We start from the raw sequence: 25,016 nt of genomic DNA on the forward strand, positions 1-25,016 counted from the left end.
TAGAACATAATTGTAGAAACACCGCCGTTTCTTTTCCTCAAAAACATGTCCATAACTTAGGCTTATGTGAAGGGTGGATTTCCTTTTTGAACAATGAACATACTGGGTTCACTGCGTTGTGATGTTTATTTTAAGATGTACTTAGGCATCTGTACATGTGAATCCTTAACATTTTAGAAAAAAGATTTGAATCCAGATTGCAAGACAGACATTTTCTTAGATACAATGCAACAATTTGTGATACTTTAAAAACATAACATACAGACAAAGCCTTAAGTGAGACTGAGGCAGGTTTCACACTTGATGCAGGTGCAGTGCGTGACGGCATCAGCGCTGATCTCGCATGCATCTGTCGCTCACACTGGGTACACGTCCCCCGCTCACATGCCAAAGAGGTGCTGTTGAGTTTACATTTTCTCTAAATACCAGGACCTCTTCAGTATGCAGCAGTGTATCTGTAAGTGCTCTACATATCACAATATAACTGTTGAATAAAACGAATGGAATCAGGGAACTTAAGCACTTTTACTTTGAAACACGAGGTGTTTGTGACGTGTGTGTAAAGATGCTACAACTGTGAGAAAAGATCATTTTCACTCTCATCGGTCTCATTAGTTAACTTGAGCCAAATGAAAAGAGACGCACCACAGACATAACGCATTGCACACACAACCAGTGTGAAACATGACTGAGATGACATATTTTTAAATTTAAAGGCAAGGAAATAGGATGTAATATTGTGGAGGGTTTTGCATGACGTTCCACTTTAGTCTTGGTAGATTCTTCACACGTCTCATCAACGAATGGCTATCAGTCCAACATCAATGAGTTTCTGAATCTTCTGGGCAATAACCGGGTTCTTCAAGTGGCTGAGGGGGTGAAAAAAAAAAAAGGTAAACAAATTACATTATTCAGGTGTTTTCGCTTATCACTGCACATCTATCATACTGATTGAAGACAACGACGAAAACCGAACAGTAGCAAAACTTACTCGCTAAGCGCCTGAGGATCTTTCTGCATTTGCTCAAGGATGATGCGCATGGCTGGGTCACTCATAATGTGCTGCACATCGGGATCAGCCATCGCTCTTTTCTTCACGTCCTCTGGACTGTCATTTCTCATGGCATGACTGACCATACAGCGCTGTATGCCTTCTGATGCTTCCTGAAAATGGAGAGGGAAAACAGTGAATACAAAATGCCAACTTTTTACTCATTAATAAAGTAGTTTATGGTATTTATTTGTGTGCCAACATTTGTTCACATTGTACTCAGTAACATCACGGAAAAAACAACTAATATTTTCATAATCAAACAACCCGTTTATTATTTTCTCAATTGCTTGATAAGTTGGTTTGTCCATAAAATGTTTAGTATTTCAGTATTCAGTTTTATTGACTTCTTATTTATGCATTGATGAAGCTTAAAAAGCAGGGAATCAAAATAGTTGGAATTTATTTAGTCATAGCCTGTAACACAATAACCAATGATTTTCACTTCACCTGCCAGTGGTTTTAATATTGCGGCTGACTTTTCTGATCATTGAGGTAATCTGCAAATACCTTTGAGGAAGAGTCCAGCTCCAGTGCCTTCTGGTATGAATCCATGGCTTTAGAATAATCTTTCATGGCCTCCAAAACGGCTCCTTTACGTGTGAAACCTTTTACTGTGGACAGACGTAATAAAACATTTTTAAAATCACAGTGAATTGTCCCGAATCAAGTTTCATGATTGGTATCGTCTATTAGAGTAAGTATAATATTATTAAAATTAAATTAAATTAAATTAAATTAAATTAAATTAAATTAAATCTACAATATTACTGTACATTTATTTTAATTACATTTTAATATAACATTTGTATATGTGTAATTAATTAAACTCTACTCACTGAAGGTGGGGTCAAGTTTGATGCACTCTTCACAATCCTGACAAAAAGAGATTGTGAATGTTATTTCACATGCACAAGCCAGGTTCAAATCTCATCAACTGATTAACATATGTGCTTGATCAGGGAGACTGTACCTTCAGGGCAAGCTGAAACTCCAACAGCTTTGTGTAGCAGGCAGCTCTGTTACTGAAAAGTTTGGCATCACCAGGGTTTCTCTTGATGGCCTCAGAGTAATGTTTCATGGCTACAGGGTAATCTCCTGGGGGAAGGGAAACACGAATTCAGCGTCTTTCAATATAAAAAAGAAAAATGTGACTATGATCAATAAACAAGCTTGACAGCAGTTACACGCACCTTTCTGGAAGGCATCGTTTCCTTTGGTCTTCTCTTCCAGGGCCAGGTCCGGGTTAATGTAAGCTTGTTTCTCCTGCTCCTTTAAGATTTTCTCTGCCTATGCGAACACAAAAAATGTCAAGTGCACATTTATGTTACTTTGGAATAACACAACTTATAGCAGTCAGCTACAAAATAATAATAAAAAAGACCAGACGAATACTGTAACTGCAATGGAAAATATCACACCTGCTGGCACTTCTTCAAGACATCAGGAGTACGATGCTCTGAGAGGCTCTTGTTGAAATACTGAACAGCTTCTTTGTATTTTTCCTGCTTGAAGTAAGAATTGCCCATCCTCGCCAAGGCCCTAAAACAGTAGAAGACAGTTATAAATAGCTTATAACATCAGCAGCCTATAACTACAACAGAAGGAAAACAATTTAATGATATTTAAACTTGTTTATCTATAAACACAAAACCACCTTTGTGCCCTTGTGACAGGCAATGTGCGTCTGGATTCAGCATCATTACATAAAATATGACCAGTTTGTAATGGAGGGCAGTAGAGAAATGCTGCCTCATAGTGGGTGTTTTAACACTTGCTTGTCAAGTGGCCAGTATGCTTTACGTAAGTGTTTGTTAGATGGTCTGTCAAGCCCCCCTGCACTATCCTGACCCAATATTTGAAATGATGTCATCTTTAACAACTCACTTTGCAATTTGTCTGTAGTCTTCTCGGTTCTCTCTGCCAACATCGATGGCCTTCACACACAGCTCCCGGCACTTCTCATGATCTCCCTTTTCAAAGTACACAGCTGAGGAGATAGTAAAAAGTACACATTTACCACATTCAGTGCGAATTAGAAGTTCAACAGTCAGCTGAGTTAAACTCTTCTCAATATTTGAATCTAAAGCATTCAGCTTGCAAACCCAGCAGTAAGAACGCATACATGAAACACTGACAAAGCTGAGATTTCTTCATTAAAGACATTTTGGATGAAAAAACATCAACATCATATATACACAAGTATATAAATAACAAGTAAAATAAGCAAGTGAATAATGAATTGTGAACCAGTTTTGAGTCAATGCAGCTTTCACTTCAGTGACGGAATTATGCCAAGTAATTGCAGCTTCAATTGTTTTCGACAGATGTCTTTTTATTTTTTATTCTGTAGGAGTTTTGCATCCAATAGCTTCACATCTACCCAATCAGAATTTGCTGACGTTAAAAATGTTAAAATAAGCAAATGCACACAGCTGAGGATCTTTTCTTTTAGTAGAATGACTGAGCACTAGGGCTGGACGATTTTGAATAAATATTTAAGTTAGATTATTTTGACCAAAATTGTGATATGATTCTCATTTGAAAACATATTTAACATGATTACCGTGTGCTTTTTGTGCAGATCTGTAAGAAACAGACGTTTTCTTCAGTCTGTAGAAGATGATGTGTATAGGCCAGGACAATATTTGTTCAGCCCTACTGAGAACCAGCTCATGACTACATGTCGATTGTGGTCATCAAAATCGATTCACGTAATTGTGTTTTTCTTAGGTGAATAGTGAGCTTTAGTCATTTTGTGGGCCCGTTACCTCAGATGCAGTTGTTTTGATGTAAGAATGCATACCTGCTTGATTTGAAATGTATGTCATGTTGGTGGGGTCGAGTTTGATTGCCTCTTCATAGTGTTTCAGCGCCGTCTCAAAGTCCTTAGTCTTGTAGGCAGCATTCCCAAGTTCTTTTTCCTTCAAGGCCTGTACGGAAATAGACATTTAACGAATAACAAAAGTGAGAACAAACGGCAACTAACAGGTAAATGGTTTTCATTAAAAGAGAGCTGATGAACTGATTTGCCTTTCTCTTGTTTTCAGGCAGGTCTTCCTCTTTGGGCGGAGGTGGTTCATTCTTTTGGGGTTTTGGGGGAGGAGTGGAGATGTGCTCCTCTTCTTCCTCTGCCTCAGAGAGGTTTAGTCCCAGCAGCACAGAGAGCGTAATCATCACTCTTTTATCCTGCAGCTTCCTGCACAACAGTCCAGCAAATGCATTTCTTAAAACCACATAATTCAGGGCTAACACACATGATGCAAACTAAATCTGATTTATTTAATCTGTTCAACTTTTAGTCACATCATTGTAATGCTAAGTAATGAGGCTGATACCTCAATAAAGTTACTTTATCTGATTTTTCTTTTGACATGAGAAAATCTATTATTGGACTTTTCACATACGTGCCAAGCTCCGATGGTTTGTTCCTGAGTTGCTCCAGCAGTTCTCTGTAGCTGGGATCTGACAACAACTCGCGAGTCCGACTATCATTCTCCAGCTTCTGATACAAGTTGGGCATAGCGAAGGGGTTCATCAGTGATTTCTCTGGTGAATCAAGATGGATGTTATTAGAGTGATATATGCGATCACAAAGAAATGTTATTAATACCCACCATCCTTCACTGCTCTATGAACACATTTCTTTCCCCTTGTAACTGTGCTACTTTGCCACTGTATGTTTCACAACACTCAAAATTATGTGAACTTCAATGGGACTTTACTTTGATCCTGTCAGCAGCTATTTCTAAAGCCTTTATCCACAGGAGGGGGAGAAATAAGTTCAACATTATCAGATCACAATGCCACATTCTTCAGAGTAAAAGACATTAGAAATTCAACAGCATCTACCTGCAAGTCGAGCCTCGATGTTTTGTAAACCCTCTTTCAGCTGCTGATTACTTGGCTCCTGCCGGATTCCCTCCTGGTAAGTTTCTCTAGCATCTTCCAGTCGGCCAAGAAATTCCAAAGCTGCAGCTTTGCGGGAGTAGCCCTGGGTGATAAAAATTAAGAGTAGAGTTTTATCAACATTGAACTACTATATATCTTGTCAACAGAATATTGGGTAAAACAAATAGCGTCTCACCTTGCCCCAGTCGGGCTTGATCTTGATGGTTTGACAGGCATCTTGCAGAGCATTCTCATATTCGCCCTTCTTGGCGTGGGCAGCTGAGCGGTTACTGAACAGGACATGGTTGGAAGGGTCAAGAGACAAGGCTTCAGTGTAGCACCGTACAGCCTCGTCAATATTTCCAGCACTCAGTGCCTTGTTGCCCTGGTCTTTCAACACTGAAACCTATGAATCAGGGAAATACAATCAATTAGGCAAAAAGAAGCACATTTTCAATACTACAGATAAGGGCATAAAAGAAAAGCTGATGTGTCAATTGGTTTTTTTTCTCTCTCCGTGTGCGCTTTTGTACACTATGCAATCTCTCTGCTATCGGTCTGATTCAATTGAGTTTAGTTGATTCAGTTTGATGACTTATAATGCTAAGTATCTACAACATGTGACCAATATTACACGCAGTACTGAAAGAAACAATATCTCAATACATATGTTTTCTTTTTTCTTAACCATTGAAGGACAACTGTTGGATTTCCATTGCCTCCTTCCATCTAAGGCTACATTCTCGCTACTCTAGTCCTTACTCTTTTCATAAATCCTGCTCCAAATAGGCCCCCCATCCACACTAGCAGTTTTCTTCAACCCCAAAAACGGAGAAATATGAAAACGCCGCTGGTAGCAGAAACAGAGACCTTTGTAATCATCAGCCAAGACTCAACTACCAGCTGTTAATGAAAAGCTCAAATGACACTTACTTTCTCTTTCGTATAGGTGGTCTCATAACTGAGATCCTTCCGAATACTTTTCAACATTGTTTTTTTTCCCTAATTGGTAGCACTTGAAAATGTGCACTTCCTGCAGAAAATGTGTTATTGCCAGATGAATCAGATTTGGTGTTCAACAGCAACTGACATGTGTAACAGATGGTTGGTGGTGTGTTAAAGTCTAAAATGTTGCATTAGTGCCTTGCTATATTATTTAATCTGCCTTTGATATTTTAATCAATACATTAATCAACAGCAGCTCATTACAGATCAAAGGCAGTCCCAGTCTTCATCCATTTTCAATGGAGAAAACATTGAAGAAAAAATCTTAGAAAAATGTCTAAATGCTCTTCACATGTGTAGATATCATTGATGAGTGAATGCCTCCATACTCAAATAGATAAAATGTGGGAGTGGTCGGCAACCATAAAGGGTACAGAATTATGGTAAAGAATATAAAACAGCAGTGTAAATGACTCGGCATTCCCCCTGAGCAAATAAATAAATGCATAGAGAATCTGCTCCCTGCTTAAACCGGCACACTCATGATCACACAATATGTTTTGAAAGGGAGAAAGGGAGGGAGAGAGTGCCAAGAGCAACTGTCCACTCGTCCTCCACTCACAGCTAAGCCACACTTCAACATCCCCTGGGGGGCAGGCTTTGGTGATTATGTGCCATTACTAAACATTACTTACACAATGAATCTTACAAATTTTCAACAAATTTTCAACCAATACCACATCTATGAAAGAGAGAGAGAGAGCTCCTGGGTTGGGTGGAGAAATTTGAGCTGCTCTGAAGAGCTTTAACCCGTGGAGGATGGGACTGAAGAGATGAGGAAAGGGAGACCGAGCATATGAGAGGAGGATAAGACTGAAGAGACAAGAGCTTTAAGGAAAGAACTTCAAATTGTGATCAAGAACTTGAAGGGCAACATTTCCCCTCTCAGTGTAAAGCCCATCAGAAATTAGAAGACTGAGCCCGTCCTTATATGGAATTACCCTACCCTAATCAAACCACCACTAAAATACATGACTTGAGAAGGATGGAAAAACCTGCTCGACTGTCTTGACAAATAGACAAGTTCCTCTGAGAATCAGCATATTTATGATAAGAGTGCCCTCTTTAGACCTGGAGGATGTATGACACGCATTTAACGGACAATGACGTATCAAGTGGGAAGCTCAGATATAAAACCACTAAATCTATAATAGAGTCACGTGTCTTTGTTTGATCCTGTAAAGGACAGTGGCAGAACATTCCCGAAGACGCGACAGCTGACGATAAAATGCGACTGTAGCTACGACAGCAGCGCCGTGTGCGTCTAGAAAGATCCTCCGGTCTGAGTGCACGCTGCTGTGGACACCGCTGAAGCTGATCCAAAAATACTCCCGCAGCATGTGCTGCTGACTGGCTGCCACACTTCAAGTTGTCGTGCTTCTGACATAACATATACACAAAGGGTGTACATGATGCACCAATTAGCCCACGATCCCATTGAAAGTGTTCACATTTTGAGATAATGTTGATAAGATGTTAAATGACAAAATGCCAACTCGGGCATAACTTGATACGACTGTGTTACAAGTGTTTTGCTGTCAGTAAGCGAAAATCTTCACTATATCGATGGATGGACGAGTGGTTCGGAAACAGGGAAAGTTTCCTGCTGCAGCTATATGAATTATAGCCCCACACGTTAGCTTCACAGTTAGCTAACATTGGTTGCAGTCATATGAGGCAGAACTTAGAAACATATTGCATAACATTTAACGTAACCTAGCTATGTTTGTACTTCTTACAGTAAGGCCTGGTTCATTAACCATGCCGTAGTCTACTGTCGTTCAATCGTTTTGCTCAGCCAACCACCTAGAACACGCATTACTACCGGAATTGAAGCTAAGCTAACAAGCTAGCTAGCTGTCCACTACAAGCAAAGATTAAAGTATTGGTGTGAAGAGATAATCAACTCAGCAAAGCTGTGATTTTATTCTGCACGGGCAATCCACGTTTAAGCATATCTTTAAAGAAACTCGCACTGTTTAAATGTTAATATTTTTGGAAATAAATGCATCATGAAAAGTAGCTTGACACTCACTTTGTCCATGGTATCAGCATGAGGTTCCTTCCAGAAACTACTGCGGTCTAGCGCCTCCTCCTGAAGTTCAAAAGGAGGCGTGTTCACGACCGGAACAACATAGAGGTTGCCAGTTTGGAACGGACGAGGGAAATCCGCAATCAGTCGTCAGATTTATGATTCTCATCTGACAGTCTCTTTGAAGCGCGATAAACGAAATTTGATGACGAAAAACATGGTCTTCAAGCTGTACAGAGGAACATGTATTTGGTAACTGTGTTCAAGACTCCTACATTTAAACATCATAGCATGAACATTAAATTGGTCAATAAGTTAATTTTGGGATACTTGAAGCTAATTGATTTCCAGGATCTGCATGTATTAATATCTTTATTAATGTTATCTTGATTCATTTTCAAATAAATCAACACAGTACAAAGTATGTGTAGAATGTATTCAACAGATATCTGCAATATATGCTATATTTATTTATTATATTATATTGTTTCATGACGAAATGCCTTCTGAAATCGGTAGGTTCACCGAGCTTACTAACGGATCATGAAGGCAACACCGTTACGTATGGCGCAGGGTTTCTTTCCAACATGTTGGACATTTTATTTTTTACAACTTCCACAAACAGACATTAATTGGTAACTCTTTAAAACACAACGTTCAAAGTTAATTGATTTTCTAGCTATGGATTTTAAAGTAAAGATGACTAATGTACAATAAGCTACAGCTGCATTATCATGTCACAAGTGAAACAAGCTATGTGAAAGTTTAGCTTTCTGTCTAACTAACTTAGCTTGTTGCCTTTGGTTTGTTGCTAAACTGAAATGAGACCAGACAATACAATATCTTTAGTTTAGTTTTAACAAGTCAAATCTTTAAATGTGAGTTAGTGGATAACTGCTCATTGTGGACTAGTGAGTGGTCAACTGTTACACAAGTATCATGTATCTTACTCTATTTTATCAGGTGCATCACAATGTGTTGCTAATTGCTAATGGGCGAGCTGCGTTCACTAAGCCATGATGAGAAGACAGGAAAACCAGGCAGCCAGGCCAACAGCAGGTTTGTAAATGAGTGTCAGGTTCAATCTTCAATCTTATGGAATAAATGATAATACTGAGCTGTGCTTGTCCATTGTTTTTACATACCAGTTAAATTTTTCTTGCTATAGGTAGGTAGGTTTAATGCATTTATATTGTCTCCAAGGGGCAATTAATTACATTTATTATAATTATAATAATAGTAATAATAATGATAATAATAAATACAATTAACATTCAACAAAATACTAATACTAAAGTGAAACCAGTTTTACTTGCTGTTAAGTATGAAATGAAAAGGAATACAGAAAATGATATCATGGCTTCTGTGCTTATTTGGAGCAAAAATATCAGTTGGAACTAAAGAAAAAATCTACGGATTGGTTCTAAATTTGTGGAGGCTGTATTATCATCCTGATGGAAGCCGCTGGCATTCAGCATGTAACGAGTTAAGAAAGTCAGTAACGATGGTCAGTTGAAATGAGACTCTCCTTATGTAATTGTGAAAGATTGAATGATAACACTGGTAAATGTTTCAGTACAGCATGAGTAGTTGTTTTTCAAATGTGTTCTATCTCTCTTTATAAATTGTTTCTCCATCCACCAGCACAACATACCTTGAGTAGTATGCTGGATTTATTTACTGTGGCAATACCTTATACTGTGTTTAGTTGTTTTTCCTTTGTCTCCGCCAGGCTGCATTTCTGTGCCGCTCTTTAACCAGAAGAAAAGGAACAGGATTCCTTTGACATCGTCTCCTTCTGTGAATGAATTCTTCTCCCACACCGAATATGTGGCAAACACCAGTGCAGCGACGTCTCACAACAGCACAGCAGGTGAATCATTCAGTCAGGCCTCGAGTTCCCTTTCTGTATTTCATACACTAGAGAGCAGTACACTAAAAGCTAGAAGAACGAGGGAACTGAAGATAGCACTCAGAGAGCACAAACCCCTCCACCAAGACTGCTCAGTTTTCCCCTTATGGATGGGATTCCATCTGCTTGCACATAAGAAATATGACAAAATGGAAATCATGAAATATTACTTAAATGTGTTTAAGCAAGGACAAGTTGGTGTATCAATAAAAGGTAAATGCAAAAAAAGTGCAATGAAAAATAGATGCTGACCTTTACAAATCACATGACTGAAATGTCACTCCAGAGAAATGGTGGATGAGATGAAGTATGTGTGGACTAACGAGAAAAACACAACTTACGGCAATAAGCAAATATTAGCTCAATAAAAGCTAAAAACCAGCAAAATCATAATGTTGTGCGCTCTCATTGCTTTGTGACATTTACTTCTTATCTTTTTGGGTTGATTGCTAATATTTGCTTACCAACAGTATATAGAAACACACGTCAATGTGCATTCCCATACTGAATATGGGAATAAAACTTACATATATAAACCTAGATAGTGTCAGTACACCCCTTAACTTGCTAGTTTAACAACTGTTTGAAAAAGAAATCCTATATTCTGTCACTAGTAAAGTGTCATAATTCATGTAATAAATAAACTTAATTTATAATTTATCTTAAAAACACCGTGTCATGTTCAGGGTGTTCAACTATTACCATATATAAATATTGTAAGTGACCCTCAAAAGTGTACCATCCTGTTAGTGTGACTGTGAATTAAACCCTTTGCAGCTCCAGACAGTGTATGATGTTCTAATGTTTTCTTTTGTGAATGTAAATGGATAGCATATATGCAAGACATAGTATTAACTAGTCACATTGCTTTACAATAAATTCATATGAGGAGCCGACCACCAACCTGCTTTACCTTCTTTAGACACACCTACTGTATGCTTTTCCTCAGGTACTCATGGCGGTTACCAGGCTTCAGGTTTGTCTTCTGGCGCTTCACAAAGTGACCAGTGGAACAGACGTGGTGTCCCTCAAGCTCCTCAGCCCCGGAAGTTTACCAGCAACAGACCTGCTCCTGAACCTGCCGCTACAACGAGAACCTATGCACCGATATCACATCCATACAAAGCTGGAGGCACAGGGTATGTTTTATACACCTGCAGGAACAGCCAGGTGTTTAAACCGGCTTATATCATGCAATTCAAAATTCCTTAATTTTTGTAGCAGCAACAAAGTGACTGACAAAACAAATTGACTAATTTTGAATTTTTTTTAATAATTGGCAGCAGAAAAATATAAGAAATTAAGAAATTATTACTTCTTTTTTTGTTTTTTTTTTACACATTTTGTTTAAAACTTAAATATTCTAGCCAAAATTATTTGTTTTTTCAATCATACTCAAACCTGTTTGCAGTTGTCTCACTTGTACAACACACTGTTGCTGTTGCCTCTTAGTGCCTTCACATTAAATTCTATAAATTAACAATTTTGTGTGAATATTGCTGGGTGACATGAGATCCAAGCACTACTATAAAATACACATTCACATTTTATGTTTATTTATGAGAGGGTGCATATTTGCATGAGCAATGTTTCTCACATATTCAGATGCTCTCAGATGTTAAAACACATGGCTGATGTTTGGTGTTTGTGGTGGGTTTAATTTTAAAATCCCAGCAGGTGATTTATTAGGAGATTTATTTTCATTTCAGCTCTAAGGCTGGACAGCCTAGTTACCCCAGCAGACAGCAGGATTACAGCTTTACTCCCCCCCGACAGAACAAATACCAAGCTCCTTCGAGCAGTGACACCGCACAAAGCAAGACACGGCCGCCGCATGGCGGATTCTCTCATGCGGTTCAGCAGTCACCTTGCAGACCACGCAATCCCTCATATCAGCAGCAACAGCAGCCAAGACCTCTGCTTCCTCCTGTGCCACCTGTGAGCAAGTCCTCAGCGCGAGCAGTGCAGCCTCCTCAAAACAACAGCTGGGCATTTACCAACAGCTTTGGGCCACAGAGTTCCTCCTCAAATCCACCTCGGACTACACAGCCAACTCAAAGCCAGGCTGGACTAGATATGGTGCTGAGTTATATTCATTTGATTTTGCTCTGTAAAATACACACAAAAGTAGATAAATTGCAGGGAGGGGTGAAGAGTCCATTGGACTTATTGGAGCCTAAGTATCAAATTTCACAGCATCACAGGTTTCCCATAATTTGACACCCCTAAATCTTAAAGGTATAGTGTGTAATATTTAGGAGGATGTAGTGACAGAAATGAAGGAACAGATGATATGCGTGTCTCTATGTTTACATAATAAACATTTTGAAGTTTGTGTGTAATAATTAATGGAATTGTTTAGGGCTAATTTAGTCATCATTGATTAATCATTGCAGCCCTAATATTGTGAGTGATTATCTTTGTCTGTGCTCATCAGGAAGCATCTCTAATGAAGCCGGCCCCTGAGAACTCGCTGAGGATCCTGACTGCAGTTATTGCCGGCATGAGACACTGGAGCCAGCTCAAAGACAAAGTGCCTTACTTGTTTGAGATATTTGGTGAGTTGATTTGCAGTTTTTGTTGTGAGTTTCGCATTTAAAAGGTATGATTAATCTGAGGGGCCACTCTTTACTCTTCCGTCAGCCACCCTGGACTCTGCAGTAACCCTTGGTCACCATGGAGCCAAGACCTTCCTCATGAGAGATGGAAAGCAAGTTGTGCAGTGCATCTTCTATGAAAACGTAAGGAAAAATACAAGATCTCCTCTGCAGCTCAGTGGTAGAGCGACTTGTCTTTCAAGCTGAAGGGTTTTTGGGTTCAGAAATCCAGATTGAGTTTTGGAAAAAAAGAGAAACAAACAAAATCAAGCCAAAGGAAAAACACAACTAAGGGGGCAGAGGCAGGCCAGCGTGCAGGCAGAGCTCTGAGTCCAGGGATTTGAAAAAGAAGGAAAAACAGGCAATTATAAAAAGTATCACAGGAACAAAAACGCTAGAAGCTAGAGTCTCTGAGAATCACAGAAATAGGGTTGCTACTGCACGGAATAGACATGACGCACTGGCAACTGTGGATCCAGAAACCAGAGTCTAAATAGCAGAAGTCAACGAGATGAGTTGCAGGTGAGTGGCTCAATAGCTCCGCCCCACCAACCAGCCAGCCTCCTGAAACAAAAAGCAGAACACAATAAATGCATTTCAATTTGCCTTTGTTACTTTCCTCTGACTCTGTCCAGTCTCTATATAATAACATTTGTCCATCTTTGTCCAACACATAGAGGGAACGGTAATATCTGGCGAATAGTGGAATTCTCCAAAAATGTGTTGCCTGTAGAAAATCGAGCGCCGATTCCTTCATTGACGCCTCTCGTCCAAAACAGGAGAAGGAGCTGCCTCGTCTCATCCGCGGTCAAATTCACCGATGTGTGGGCAACTACGACCGCAGCAGAGACGTCCTCGTGTGCGTGTCGGTGAGGCCAGGCCTGCCCTCGGAGCACAGGAACGCCCTCGAGGCCGTGCAAGCATGCGACACAGAAATGAGGGCGCTGGTCAAATCGCTGCGAGAAGTCTGACCATGAGGAAGAAGAACGTTTACTGCCATTCACTCAAAGTAACTCCTGTTGTGTTGTAGACGTTCCAGTGGTTTTCAAAAGAGGTGTCGTTTGAGATGTTATTTCAGTTTTTGACCCGCGAGGGCCGATGTTGGCATTACACTAAACTGTTGAAAGTCCGTCCGTGTTCCTGGATAGACAGGTTTTTTATTTTTTGTATTTTGTGAAACAGAATCTAAAGAGTTGTTGCATTTTTGTCCAACCTGTTCATTTAAAGTAAAGCTTCTCTTCTTGTACTTTGTTTTTATTACAAAGAATTCACAGGACTCACAGAACAGCAGACATTATTTTCAAGGTTTAAGTCACATTCAAGCTCAATATATGCTTTGAAAAATTGGAGCGGGTAAAGAATAATGTGATATCCAAGTACAGTTAGTTTATTTACAGTCAAACATCACAACAAGAATCTACCAGAACAGCTTCACCAGTGCCGAGACTTTACACACAATGGTCGAAACAAATAAAGGGAAAGATGTCCAGTGCAGTCATGCCAATCATTTCCTCAGCCAAGCACAGTATGAGGTCCAACACGATGACCTTTCAAAAATATAGCAATCAATCACACAGGTTTATCTTCTACATGACAGGATGTGTCATTATGGGAACCCAAATTATATGGATCGATAAAAGTTTCAACCATTATCGGACTCTAAACACAAACGCGCACATAAACACACACTAGAAAAAGGGAGTCCAGTTTGATTCAATTGGCAGTGTACAGGAACAGGAAGTGGAGAAATAGACATTTTGTCCTTGGAACACGCCGGAAATTGAACTAATTGCTTCAAAGGGAGGAGTGGGTTGACATTAAAAAACATGATAAGCTTCTTTTTTGAAAACACATAATGTGTCACTTCAGGGTCAGTTGGTACAGCCATGTCCTCCACCACTCGATCACAAACTAGACAAAATAATGCCAGGAATGAATCAGGAGTTAAATGATTTAACCCTTTCAGATAATTGGAACGAAATGTCTCAGGGCATTATTTGAACACAAGTGCACTGCTTTCCATTTGTTTCATTCTCTGCTTTTCCCTCCAAGGATTAGAAGATCCCCCCCCCCCCCCCCTGCATCCAGATTACTTTCTCAAGTTAATGAGATCATACTGCATTACGCACACGTGCAACACTTGACCTCTGAGAGGGGAAAAATACAGGAGCAAAGAAAAAAACTAATCAGTCACTTCACACAGCGAGATTTTTCAGCAGAAAGAGATGATAACCTGATCGGTGTATGTTGTCAACACTTGTCTTAGTTATGTTAAAAGGCACAAGTTGGTCAGATCACATTTAAAATCTAGATCAATTGTTCTTCTATTAACAAAGCCCATCTTTCCATGCATCATTTGTGACAAAATTCCCTACATCTCCCTGCCTTTTGCATTTTTTTTTTTCCTGAATTAGTGTTTAGTATTGTGTGTTGCAGGCAAAAAATATATATATATAACAATATAACAAGCAAGTTACATTACACAAACGATTCTGGGGGGGGATAAAGTAAAAGGATGTAGTATCCCAACACGACACTGCTCTGAAACCACTACATGTTATTTGTATTATTATAATTCACTTTTGTCACAATGAGAAGAGACTTGCGTTCGTCCTCCTCGGCAGGTCTGACGCTGTGTATGGTCCGTTTCTTGGTGACAGGTATTGAAAGCCCTGTCCTCTGAACTCCCGCTGCCTGATCACGGAGGCAGAAAAAAAAAAAGTCTGCAGAAAACGTCAGTGATCTCTTTTGTTTTTTTTTCCACACCTCAAACATTAGCTCTGTTAAATCAAGACTATATTTACAGCCCCACATAAAAAGTGTCTCTCGTCGAGTCATAACCTCTTGCCGGAACGCCTCTTCATTGGTTGTTTCACGATCCCCGTATAATCTCATCTCTGTCTTTATGCAGAACAATTCCCAGTTTTGGAATGTCGCAAACCGAATGTTGATTTGTTTCCAAAATGGAGGGAAAGAAAAAATATTCTGAAAATCACATCAAACAGGGTTAATACTTGAAAACAGAGAAGTCAAACTGTGGAAAAACGTATCAACTTGAGTGTAAAACTAATCGCCGGAGAGTTGAATTTTTTTTTTGTAATGTAACGTAAAAACATTCCATGTAAAACAACTGACTTTGAATTAATTACATAAGGATGTAGGAAGACAAGTTTGTTGTTTTCACTGAGTCAGGCTTCCCAGAAGCATCAAAATGCAGCATTAGAAATGGGAAGTGGGTGTTTTTTTTCTTCTTCTTCTCCACGACATCAAGTCCAGGTTCATCTCAGTGCCCTATAAGAGCGTGGGCAGAGGTGTGGGGGACAGCTGCTCCTTCGGTGCATATTTGGCGAAAAAGGGCAAGAAGACGGTGAGCATGACTCCGACGATGGCCAACATGTAGCCCCAGCCGATCTGGCACTCGCCGGCGTAGTAGATGTCCGAGTTCCCGCAGAAGGTCCTGACCAGTGACGAGTTCAGTCCGAAGGGGTAAACCAGCAAACCGGCGGCCATGATGAACACTGCAGAGAGGACACAAGACACGACACGTGCTGTTAGAGTTTACACGGCTTACAGAAGATGGACATTTCTATTTTCAGTATAGTATTTTTAAAAGTTTCTTTTGTCAAATTTCAAAAGGATTTGGACTAAGGTCTGTAAAGCACCAATGTTCATTACATATTTGGATCTTTTGTTCTTTCTTTCTTACAGTTTATAATTTAGCGAGGAATGCAAAGGCCAAAAAGGGCAACAAATACAAGTTAAAGTGATGTAATTAACATTTTAAAAGTAATGAAAAGTTCATGTCACTGATTCTATTGGGTCAGTTTGCTTCCCAAAACTAAGGTCTGTATAATAATTTATATATTTCTTTCTTTCTTTCTTTCTTTCTTTCTTTCCCAAGAGTTCCAACATTTTGATCGTAGGAAGAATATTTTAAAATTAGGACAGTACAGCAAAGAAAGGGTAAAACTCTCTGGAAATCCATGTCCACTATTAATATCGTGAAAAATGTTATTCCTAACTTCTTTGTCTTCTTTGGTGTTTCTATAAAGCTGCATTATCGCCACCTGCTTCGACTATAAGTGTCTTTGATTTGATGTTAGTCAAACCTCGTCTCTGCACTGCAAACATTAACATACAAACATCATTTTAATTTTACAAAGTGTTTCCCAAATATTACCAGTATTCAAGTTCAAATCTATCTATTTATCTATCTAAAGTGATATTATGAATAAAACAACGGGTGGAACCATATTGCTGTGTAAATATAATCCATTTCACTAATACTTTCTTTGACCTCAGTGTTTCCAGCCAACAGAAATATGCATTTCTTTTTTCCCCCAATCAATATTTCAGAGGCTGAGACACACGTGGGGCAGCAACAGGAGCATGAACATGTGGAAACAGCATCAGTGTGGCCTTCTACTTTCTCATATACACGTCACGCTGTCGAATTTAACCTCCAGGTAAAACACATTCATAATGAAGAAGCAATGTCTTCTGTTATTATTTCTACTTCCATGTTTCCCAGCCTATGAAATATTGATTCTTTCTGCAGGCTGGAAAAACAGTGATCCTGAAACTGGTGGTTTCTTTTCCTGACAGGAAATATCAGTCAAAACTTTGTCTAAATATGGTAATACTTGTATTTTATACTAAATATTCCACAAATAATCATATCTTCATATCCGTTGGTGATAAAGACCTCGAAATGGAGAGTTTCGACACATTTGAACTGATTTTGGAATCGTATAAAAATAAAATGGCACAGAGTCAGGGTTCCTGATGGCTTTGGCATAGAGAAAACTTCCATTTTAAATTTAGTGAAGCAAAGGAACAACAGCTGTCAATGTGATTGTGTGAACTTTTGAAGGTTTTAATGACGAAATAATACCAAAAAATATTTACCCAAGTGCAGCAATTCTTCTTTTTTTCCCCCAGCCTTTTTCTTAAGATGTGTATGCTCATGTTTTAAAGTAACATGTATAAAATGTTGTGATTTATTTGTCAAACCTATACGTCTTTGTCCATTTCAAATAATATGAGGTGTTACATACAGTAAATGGCACTGACAACTGTCAAAAATGTTCAATTCACAAATGCACCACTGTCATTGGTTTATAATGTAAATTGGGATTGCAATGGTTTGTCATCTTTAAAGTGGGTCCCCGTATGAATAAAGTGAAATGAACAGAGTACGACACTGTACTGACATGCCGACAGTGAACCACTTGGTGGCAGTAGAGGTTTTGCAGAGAAACAATCTGACTCCAAATCAAGTAACTACTTCATTTGATTTATAAGTTTATATATAGAAACAATAAATTGCGTTCCTGACATTTTTTTGAATGTATTGGACAACAAAAGCACTAATGAGCTGCACTGGACAGAACCTTCTCCTGCAAAATGATTCATGCGTCTTTAAATCCTTTTTAAGAGCTCCTCTTTTCTCAAAATTCAAAACGACACTTCCTCAGAAAGGGAACTTCTACTTCCTCCTCAGCTGTCTCAGCTGTCTCAGACGGTGTCCTCGACGCCCGTGCAGCCACGGAGTGGCTCACTTTTACTAATCTAGTCAAGTCTTGCAGCCTGTGCTGCTCACCAGTGATCAGAGGTGGAAAGCAATGAATTACATTTACTCGTGTTACTGCAATTGTGTGCTGTGAATTTGGATCTAATTAAGGAGAAAGTTAAATTTGCATTTGTGACCTTTGACCATTTTGTCTGATATATTATGTGTTTACATATTTTATATATTTTATTTTTAGCATTTTCATTTGTGAACGTTTGCCGTTAATTAAAAACAATTCTTGTGAGATTTGTGAAAGAACCCCAACCTTGTTAAAAAAATAACTAAGTAACTTTTACTCGAGTTCATTTGAACAAGCTACTTTTTTTTACTTTAAAATGAGAACATTTTAGACCAGTACTTTTACTTATACTTAACTGTGCTCTGCAAGATCTGTGCTGCAGGTGCACCCATGATAAATTGCCGTGGAAATAATACACAACTCCTTCTATGGACATCCTGGGGGTGTGTGTTTATAGGTCACACATTCAGGCTTTGAAAACATGTGTGTGTGTGGGGGGGGGGGGGGTTGTCTTCTTGTGTGTTGTTGAGTCAAAGTTATGATTCATTTTATATCACATTTTTTAGTCGTGATATAAAGTAGGCATAATTGTGCAGAAGTCACAAAATAGAGCGTTTTTTTTATTTTCTTTTTGTTCATATAAACAAGTCAAGTGAACTAAATTTCACTAATTCAATCCGATTTTAAACATTTTGTTAAGGGTTCAGTACCATTTTATCAAAATAGTGGTACTTTTACTTGAGTAGAATATTTCCATGGCAGCACAAGGCAACATACTGTACACAGGAGTTGTTTTAGCTGTGGGAGGGCAGGGGGGGCTGCTAGAAGGGCTTGTATTTGAGGTTGGGAGCTGTTACTATGTTTGTTTTTCCCGTTCTGTGAAGGAAGTCGCTTCGCGCTCAGCGGTAAAAGAAAACGCTCTTATGAAAGCATCGGTGCACATCTCAAATCGATGTATGTGTGGGTAGTGGAGGACTGTGCTTGTTGAGCACGGATGAGGAGAAGGAGAGCTTTGGCTGATGCTCTCACTTCACACTGCGGGGACTCTGGGAACTGACTGTAAGGTGGAGGAAAAAAGCAGGAGGATGACAACAAAACAGAGTGTTGTGTGAATAGGGTGAGGACAGAGAGAGAGAGAGAGATCTCTTGGGTGTGCTTTGTCCAGCCTGGCGTAGTGTCTCCTGGTGGAGTTCACCAAGCGGCTGCATCTCATCATAACCCTGTACCCAGCCCCTCCTCTTTTATCTACAGGGGCCCAGCACCTTCAAACCCATCGCCTAATGAGACTTTAATGACCTTCTTTATCAAACTATCCCCTGCTAGTGTGGAAGAAACCAAAGCTCATGCTGACAGCCTCCTAAGGCATCTTCCTTCCTACAAGGAGGATGGTATTTAAAGTAAAGTTGGAGAAAGGAAGAAAAAAAAAAAAACTGATGAATAACACAGTATAACCAAACCAAATACTGAATAAAGGGAGTGTAATCCAGCCAGTGCCTCTCAAACAGGCGTCAGGTAATCTGAATGTTTATCTTTCATACCAGGAGGGTAACGCAGGAGGATAGTCTGGATCAGATAAGCAGCAGCTTCTGCCAATGAGAGGTGAACAGTCAACAAAGTGGGAACATCTACCCAGTGTCAGAGGATAACTCCAAATGGATTCACCTTTCAAATCTGAGAGGGGGTTAAAACATGTTTTGTTTACACCGTAAGATTTTCCAAATTGTAAAGTCTGTTGACAGGTATTGTGATGGTTACCAAACGTGTAATCCTGCGTCTCACCCAACGTCAGCTGGATTCAGGACTTTCATTTTGTAATCTGAAATACTTTAATGTAATAATTTAATATCAAATTATTCCAAGGGGAAAAACCGAGGGCGGCCATTGGAATATCCCTTTACGTTATAGGGCCAATCTTTTCAAATGGCGGTCCGTAACCAACTTCTTAGTGGCGCAGCCTGTGGTTCCACCAGAAATAACACTTTCCACTGTCCCCTCAAAGATTCCCACAGTAGTCTGACCGGTTTAATTGAATTGTTTATTTCACAGTTCTGTGGAATAATAAAACAATCCATGTTGTCTACTGAGGGCAGTGCTGGCTGTACAGGGACAATTCAAACGTGTGTTACATGTCCCACCAGTGAGGAGTGCACAGTGTGATGAAAGGCTGACATGACATGCAGAGAGTCTGAGGACTGCAAGTGTTCATTAATTATGCATCTCTGCCTGAATTAACAAAGGGGTGACCATGCAGAATGAGTCAGGAGGCAAGGGCTGCAGACATCGCAGGAAAGCTGAATATTCAGACAAGTTGTTATAAGCACGAAAACAAACAGTGAATGATGATGAGAAATGAAAAATGAGTTTTAAACAGAGACATTTGCTGTTAGGAGAAAAGAAAAGCTCTGGTCAGCTGACACGGCCTTCACTTCCACCTTTAAAGACAGTTACTGTGATTTTTAAAGAGCTGTCCATGAACTGTAGCCACGAGGCAGCAAAAAAAAAAAAAAAGAAGAAGCTACAAGTACTTCCATCATTTACTTCCTAATAGACTCGAGCAGCAGACAGTTTACTAACCTCACGACTCTCAATCAATGGGCTGCATTTTAAAGAACGGGGAGTAAAGTCAAGCTTCTCCGGACGGTTTTTCCACAGTGATGAACGGAGTGTGTGACAGTCAGATGAGTCAGTGCTGCTAACTGCTTTTATCTGTTGTCATATTTCAACCAAGGGACCTGTGCTGAGCTGCATGATTTAAAAGTATATATATATATATATATATATATATATATATATATATATAAGGCCTTGTTTCCACCAAATGGTATAGTGCAGTTCAGCTCACTTCAGGTTGGAATGGTTCACTCTGATCTGGCTTGTGTCTCCACCACAGGGTGTGAGGGCCTGGTTATAAATGACATAGCTGTTAATGCTGCTCATGCTGCTCATGCTGCTCATGCGTCAGGTGACACAGTAAACACAGGGTACCAATGGAGCACATCTCACATTCCATGTTGTTTACTGGGAGAGGTATATATCAACCTCTCCCAACCTCTTACAACATGCTTGTACTACACAGAACTGTATGTAAAATAAGCAAGATGGTTTTTTTTCCCCAGAAACTTAATTAGATTATTCTCAAATGTTGCTATTGTCACTGATTTATAATGTCAACTGGACTGGAGCAGTGGTCTGTCATCTTTAAAGTGGATTCCTATAGAAAAGATCTGTGCCGCAGGTGCACCCATAGTCAATTGCCGTGGGAATAAAGCACAACTCCTTATATGGACATCCTGGGTGGGAGGGGGGTGTTTATAGGTCACATATTCGGGCTTTAAAAATGTGTTTATTTTTTCGTCTTCTTATGTGTTGTTGAGTCAAAGTTATGATTCATTTTATGTCACATTTTAGTAGTGATGTAAAGCAGCAATAATAAGTCAATTCTTATTTTCTTTTTGTTCATAAAAATGAGCCAAATCAGCTTTGAACTGTGACGTACAGTATTTCCAAATTTCACACATTCAATCCGAACATTATGAGCGCTTTTTTGCTCACGTGTGTTTGTAGTGGTGAGATTAGAGATCAGATTATTGTTATAAGACACTCTTTATTGCACATTCTTATAGCCTCTGTACATACTGTGTTTTAACATAGTCATGGAAAAAAGTGCTCTGTGTTCTAAGGGTTAAATGAACACTGACCAGTGCAGCACAGCTCACTGCAGTTCGGAACGGTACACCCTGATCTGGCTTGTGTCTCCGCTGCAGGGTGTGAGGGCCCGTTACATAAATCACGCGGCTGTTCATGCAGCTCTGTCAGGTACGTAAATAGTGTGATGTTATACCAGCGCAACGCGGTGGAGCCCGCCAATAAATTCCACAGAAGACAGAGAAGGCGACGCAGTAAACAGTGAGAGTAACAACGGAGGACATCTAGCATTCCATGTTGTTTCGTGTTGGCACGTAGCTGTTGATCACAAGACGAAGACCAAGAAGGAAACACACACACACACACACTGACGCTTTTCCCCCAATCGTCATACGTAAATGATGATTCTCCATGGATAAATCAACAGACTGCAGTGTAGGAGCTGGTCCACTGAGCCCGGCACCCCAAATGAAGTGTGCCAAACGTTCGGCAATGGGAAACACAGTCCACAGTCCTGTTCCATTCTCATGAATGTGACATTTCAATAACTCCTTGAGGGGGATCCTTTCAGATTTGGTGCAAACATTCACTTGGACTCAAAGGATGAACTGGACAGATATCGATCAGTCAAACGTCAAGGTCACGGTAACCTTTTTTTGTCTTGTGAATGCATGATCTTAAATGTGATGTAGAGTTGCTTCATTAAAACTATACATTTATTTTAGCTACTGAGGGACGCGTGGAGAGAACTGATGGGATGCTTGTTCTGGACAAACGATGAACCAATGTCCAATACTTTGTTCAAATGTTGACCCATTTACATAATAGTGGATATTAGAGCTGCAACTAAGGATTATTTTCATAATCGATGAATCTGTCCATTATTTTCTCGATTAATCGATTGGTCCAAAAATATCAGAAAACCTTAAAAAATGTTGATCGGTGTTTGATCGTCAAACCGGGAAATGATGATGTTCTCAAATGTCTTGTTTTGTCCACAAACCAAAATTATTAACTCATTTATTTGTTATCCAGAGCAAAGACAGGAAGAAAATATTCACATTTAAGAAGCTTAAACAATCGAAAATCTGGTTTTAATCATGAAAAAAAGCTTCAAATCGATTCATCGGTTAATTGTTTCAGCTCTAGTGGATATATGCTAACCCTAGCACAGGTAAATCAGTTAAGTTTTCTTTTTCCAATTTGGGGTTCAACACAGTGCTAACACTTCCACACTGACACAGTCTCATGCACTTGCTGCTCGTTTCCTGTAGCTTATCCATATACGTAAAAAAAAAAAAAAAAATACCTTAATCTGTTTGGCACTAATGTTGGACACACTTGGACTCATGGATTAATGAGATCTCTGCTGCATGAGTACAAGTACAAGGTTGCAGTGTCCTCACAAAACATGTTTTGGCCTCTTGGAACATGCCATTTCTTTTAAGTCAACATTATATGCCATTCCATTATTTGAGTCTGGGGGGAAAACGTTGTGTTGTAAACAGTACTGTTGGTCAGTGGAGGGCAGCATACAACTGCTAGGTGGTAATTCTACTTCATATTAACTTTCAAAATAATTACAGACCGTCTTGATAAAAAAAAAATGCCCTTGGATTCCACAGTGAATTTAAGAACTGCACACAAAAGTGGAAAAGTCTCTGAAATGCACACAGACAGAGGGAGGAAAATAACAATTTGGAAAGATAAAAACAGACAGTTTTTGGCTGCAAGGCCACAGAGTCCTTTATGAACACTAAAGGAGAGACAATACCTTTATATGCTGGCTTTTTTTTGTAAGGGTTGGAGTGTGCGTTCATGACAAGGGGTGGTAGAGGAGAGAGAAAATGACATAAAACAAAGGAGAAAGCACTGTACAAGCAAACAACGTGTCAGTACAACTCCCACCAACTAAATGAACTAAATTAACCTTGAATCTCTGAGTCAGTGGTGGAGCGAGAAATGGAAAATGGAAAAGCCGCGCACAGCACTGATGATGAGAGAGAGAGAGAGATTGGAAGAGGTTTGCGGGGCAGTAAGGTGTGTGATAACCTGCCGCCCATGTGCGACTCGAAATCAATTTCAGAGAATCAGAGAAACACAACACACACACACACACACACACATCATATGATTACTCATGTGTCATATCAGTGTAAATGCCTGAGATCAGCTATAGAAATCTGGCACATCTGGAATCTGCTCTTGTCAGGAAATGTCAGAAATACAATATACTGCAGTATCGAATGCAGTGCTCCTCAATTTTATTCTTCCCCAGATATTACTAATAAAAAATTCAATTCTCTGAGCTTCAAGGCCCTTTCATTACGACGGCGAGACCTCTGCCTTGGATCAATCTCTTTTGCCGCCCTGTGCTGACTGTCATAACTCTGTTAGCAGTGGGTGGGATTGAATTAAACTCCATAGGAAATGTGCGGCTCTCCGACAGTGGATGCAGCTCTCTTAAATTCAAGTTTTGCCATGGTGTTATCTGTTTGCCTGCTCCCTCTGGCAAAGAGCTACATCAAATATATTAAGTAAACTGATTATTGTCACCCAGGGCCAGACAGAGAGACGCTTAGCTGTCTCAAGTGGAAAACTACCACACAAACTTGTTTTTTTGAAGTTCACACAAAGGTTTGCAGTCTTTTAAAGGGGTTTTATGCAAGAAATGTAATATATTAAGTCATAAAATGACCATGATGTGTCATCAGAGATTAAGGGACATGTTAAATTGAAATACTGGCTTCACGTATAACAATTTTGCACAGTGAGCACCATTACCAAACCTTAAAAGCCTCACTACCCCTCTCTAAAACATCTCAACCACAGAAGAACAACAAACGTCTGCAGTGGACGTATGTTAAAATATAGACATCTGAAGTGGAGATAAAGCTAAAAACAGATTACTTATTAATGAACAGATACTTATGCTGTGTCTCTCCCTCTGAACATCATGTTTTTAAGGTTCATTATTTTTGCTAACAGCACATGCTCCCTGTAGCGCAGTACTTTGCTCACAATTGCTCACACATTCTTGTTTTGGTCACAAGGGACAACCCATAACAGCGGTAACCATGGAAACCTGCTTTTAGAAGGACATACAAATGAGGACAAACACATTCATACTACTACAGTATTGCAATGTGTTTAGAACCGCAACCGTATAAGCCAAGTCCATTCCGACATCTCAGCCATGATTTTATCCACAAATTATCGCACACACAACAGCTGTTAGTCGGTTTATATTCTGAAGTCACGTTAAATCATGCGAGTTTCCGTGAGATCCCAA

General features: G+C 39.5%; 3 protein-coding genes across 6 annotated transcripts in view; 1 reads left to right on the forward strand and 2 right to left on the reverse strand.

The window, feature by feature from the left end:
* Window positions 1–107: 107 nt before the first annotated feature.
* On the reverse strand, window positions 108–8,082 carry stip1 (stress-induced phosphoprotein 1). Of its 2 annotated transcripts, none has more exons than XM_058628037.1 (14): window positions 7,983–8,082; window positions 5,139–5,348; window positions 4,904–5,045; window positions 4,459–4,600; window positions 4,085–4,250; window positions 3,858–3,984; window positions 2,939–3,041; window positions 2,473–2,593; window positions 2,245–2,341; window positions 2,025–2,149; window positions 1,891–1,927; window positions 1,562–1,665; window positions 992–1,164; window positions 108–869 (listed from the first exon to the last, which is right to left on the reverse strand). In XM_058628037.1, the coding sequence occupies exons 1-14, from the start codon at window positions 7,989–7,991 to the stop codon at window positions 797–799; spliced, it is 1,629 nt and encodes a 542-aa protein (XP_058484020.1). In that variant the 5' UTR covers window positions 7,992–8,082; the 3' UTR covers window positions 108–796. The 2 variants fall into 2 exon arrangements, with proteins under 2 accessions (XP_058484020.1, XP_058484018.1); XM_058628035.1 differs by lacking the exon at window positions 7,983–8,082 and adding an exon at window positions 5,876–5,997.
* On the forward strand, window positions 7,996–13,730 carry LOC131458781 (spermatogenesis-associated protein 22). Of its 2 annotated transcripts, none has more exons than XM_058628039.1 (8): window positions 7,996–8,231; window positions 8,943–9,038; window positions 9,712–9,852; window positions 10,841–11,030; window positions 11,601–11,970; window positions 12,329–12,449; window positions 12,535–12,632; window positions 13,268–13,730. In XM_058628039.1, exons 2-8 carry the CDS (start codon window positions 8,996–8,998, stop codon window positions 13,457–13,459), a joined length of 1,155 nt encoding a protein of 384 aa, XP_058484022.1. In that variant the 5' UTR covers window positions 7,996–8,231; window positions 8,943–8,995; the 3' UTR covers window positions 13,460–13,730. The 2 variants fall into 2 exon arrangements, with proteins under 2 accessions (XP_058484022.1, XP_058484021.1); XM_058628038.1 differs by lacking the exon at window positions 7,996–8,231 and adding an exon at window positions 8,517–8,614.
* An 875-nt stretch (window positions 13,731–14,605) lies between these two features.
* LOC131458782 (LHFPL tetraspan subfamily member 7 protein) overlaps window positions 14,606–25,016 on the reverse strand; it is a 123,494-nt gene continuing 113,083 nt past the window's right edge. For both annotated transcript variants that reach the window (XM_058628042.1, XM_058628040.1), the window contains one exon: window positions 14,606–16,006. In XM_058628042.1, coding sequence (XP_058484025.1) covers window positions 15,780–16,006 — 227 coding nt within the window. In that variant the 3' untranslated portion in view covers window positions 14,606–15,779. The remainder of the gene's footprint in view (window positions 16,007–25,016) is intronic.

The sequence above is a fragment of the Solea solea genome, chromosome 4 (assembly GCF_958295425.1).
Source record: "Solea solea chromosome 4, fSolSol10.1, whole genome shotgun sequence".
Taxonomy (NCBI): Eukaryota; Metazoa; Chordata; class Actinopteri; order Pleuronectiformes; family Soleidae; genus Solea; species Solea solea.